The following is a 1795-nucleotide window of genomic DNA, read 5'->3' as shown; positions in this document are numbered from 1 at the left end:
ACCACATATATATATATATATATATGATTATATTAAAAGCCCTAGAGTGAAAAGAACAGAAGAAGAGTGGGTGACGGAGAAGACCTAGTGCTGGCCTATGTCGAGCATTCTGAGGTACCTACACCTCCAACCGCTCAATCAGACAATCTGGAAAGAAACTGACGGTACGAACGCCACTGACATTGATTAGCGCCCATTTCTTGCAACAGCTCCAGCCAAGCACAGAGGGGGTCACGGTGACCCCATCCTGGAAGCCGTACAATACTACCAACACCCAACAACACACGGTGACCCCATCCTGGAAGCCGTACAATACTACCAACAACCCAACAACACCCTTCCTTCCAAGTGATACGCTGTCTACCTCGCGGTTTACGTCATCCTGAAGGAGACACGGAGAACAACACTCATCTCGGTAGACGGTGTTGCGCACGTTTGTATTTTTCATTTCTTCGGCCTTTCGGGTCCACCAGACTTCTCGGTCTGCGCGTATATTCAGTTTCACCTGGCATCAGGTGATGCGTCGGGTGGAGTTGTGATGGCGGCCAGGTGGAGTCTGTCGTCGGGTCTCCAGCAAAGATACGGTCCCATCAAAGATCCAATGCCGGACGAGGTTGGCTGGATTGTACCGTAAATAGACATTCTGGCTTTGAGTAGCGCTTTGGATATCTTTTCCCAGTGACCGTTTATATCCGACACCGTAATATCCGACAAGCGTTCTAGGAGCTGGTTCTGGCAGTTCCGGTTGACTTCTGGGTCCACCAGCTTCTCAATGGCTAAGCGATTTGCGTACACCTGAAAAACGCAATGGAAAGCAGCAGCATACATACAAATGCATGATCGGAGTCCACGCTGGTTTTCCAGAAGTAGCGGCAGGCAGTGATCGACCCTCGCCACCGGTAACTGACGGCGATGTGGTCTATTTGGATTCGGTGCTGGTTTGTTGGTGGGCACTACGTTGTCAAGCTATTTCTGCTGTTCCGGAAATCCGTACTACAAAGGAACAGTCTGCATCACCATAATTGCTCAGCCGAAACCTGGAAGAGAGCGAGGGGGCAGCCAGTTCGATCACCGTACTTGCGTCCTGCGTCCTCCCTTCTGACAACATACATCAATGCGGAGGGAATCCAGCGTAAGAGCAAGAGCCAACTGTTGACCTGCTTGCTTCAGTTTGCGAACACTGAAAGTGGCTAAGTAGACAGGCTTTCTGGATTTGAAAACAGACTTCAGTGAAGAATCGGTGTTGAACACTGATGTCATGCTGTCGGTGATGATGATGATGATGATGATCGTCCTCGCGTGATGCCATCAGTCGGGTCGCCTTACTTGTTGGGTAAGCAAAAAGACACTGCTGCTGACGTCTCCCTCCTTAGACTTTCATGTCTCCCCTCTTCCACCCTCCCGCCGCCCAAATCTGAATACTTTCTCCGCAGGTCCTAGCTCAAGGACTAACCGTTTTGCTCGCCCTGTATCATATTCAGCTGCAGCTTCCGCACGTCCGATTTCGATCACAACCTTAAACACTGCGAAGTGTTGTACGGCTTCCAGGATGGGGTCACCGTGACCCCCTCTGTGCTTGGCTGGAGCTGTTGCAAGAAATGGCGGCTAATCAATGTCAGTGGCGTTCGTACCGTCAGTTTCTTTCCAGATTGTCTGATTGAGCGGTTGGAGGTGTAGGTACCTCAGAATGCTCGACATAGGCCAGCACTAGGTCTTCTCCGTCACCCACTCTTCTTCTGTTCTTTTCACTCTAGGGCTTTTAATATAATCATATATATATATATATATATGTGGT

General features: G+C 49.7%; 2 protein-coding genes across 2 annotated transcripts in view; one reads left to right on the top strand and one right to left on the bottom strand.

The window, feature by feature from the left end:
* T265_06198 (hypothetical protein) overlaps nt 1–448 on the bottom strand; it is a gene marked incomplete at both ends in the record, with an annotated part of 5214 nt that extends 4766 nt beyond the window's left edge. The window contains one exon of the mRNA XM_009171406.1: nt 123–448. Within this exon, the coding sequence (XP_009169670.1) occupies nt 123–448 (326 nt within the window). The remainder of the gene's footprint in view (nt 1–122) is intronic.
* An 854-nt stretch (nt 449–1302) lies between these two features.
* The window catches only part of T265_06197 (hypothetical protein), a gene marked incomplete at both ends in the record, with an annotated part of 10625 nt that continues 10132 nt past the window's right edge, over nt 1303–1795 (top strand). The window contains one exon of the mRNA XM_009171405.1: nt 1303–1333. Within this exon, the coding sequence (XP_009169669.1) occupies nt 1303–1333 (31 nt within the window). The remainder of the gene's footprint in view (nt 1334–1795) is intronic.

Source organism: Opisthorchis viverrini (genome assembly GCF_000715545.1).
Source record: "Opisthorchis viverrini unplaced genomic scaffold opera_v5_128, whole genome shotgun sequence".
Lineage (NCBI taxonomy): Eukaryota > Metazoa > Platyhelminthes > Trematoda > Opisthorchiida > Opisthorchiidae > Opisthorchis > Opisthorchis viverrini.
Note: the sequence above shows the minus strand (reverse complement) of the source record. Positions and strands in the feature narration are given on the sequence as shown.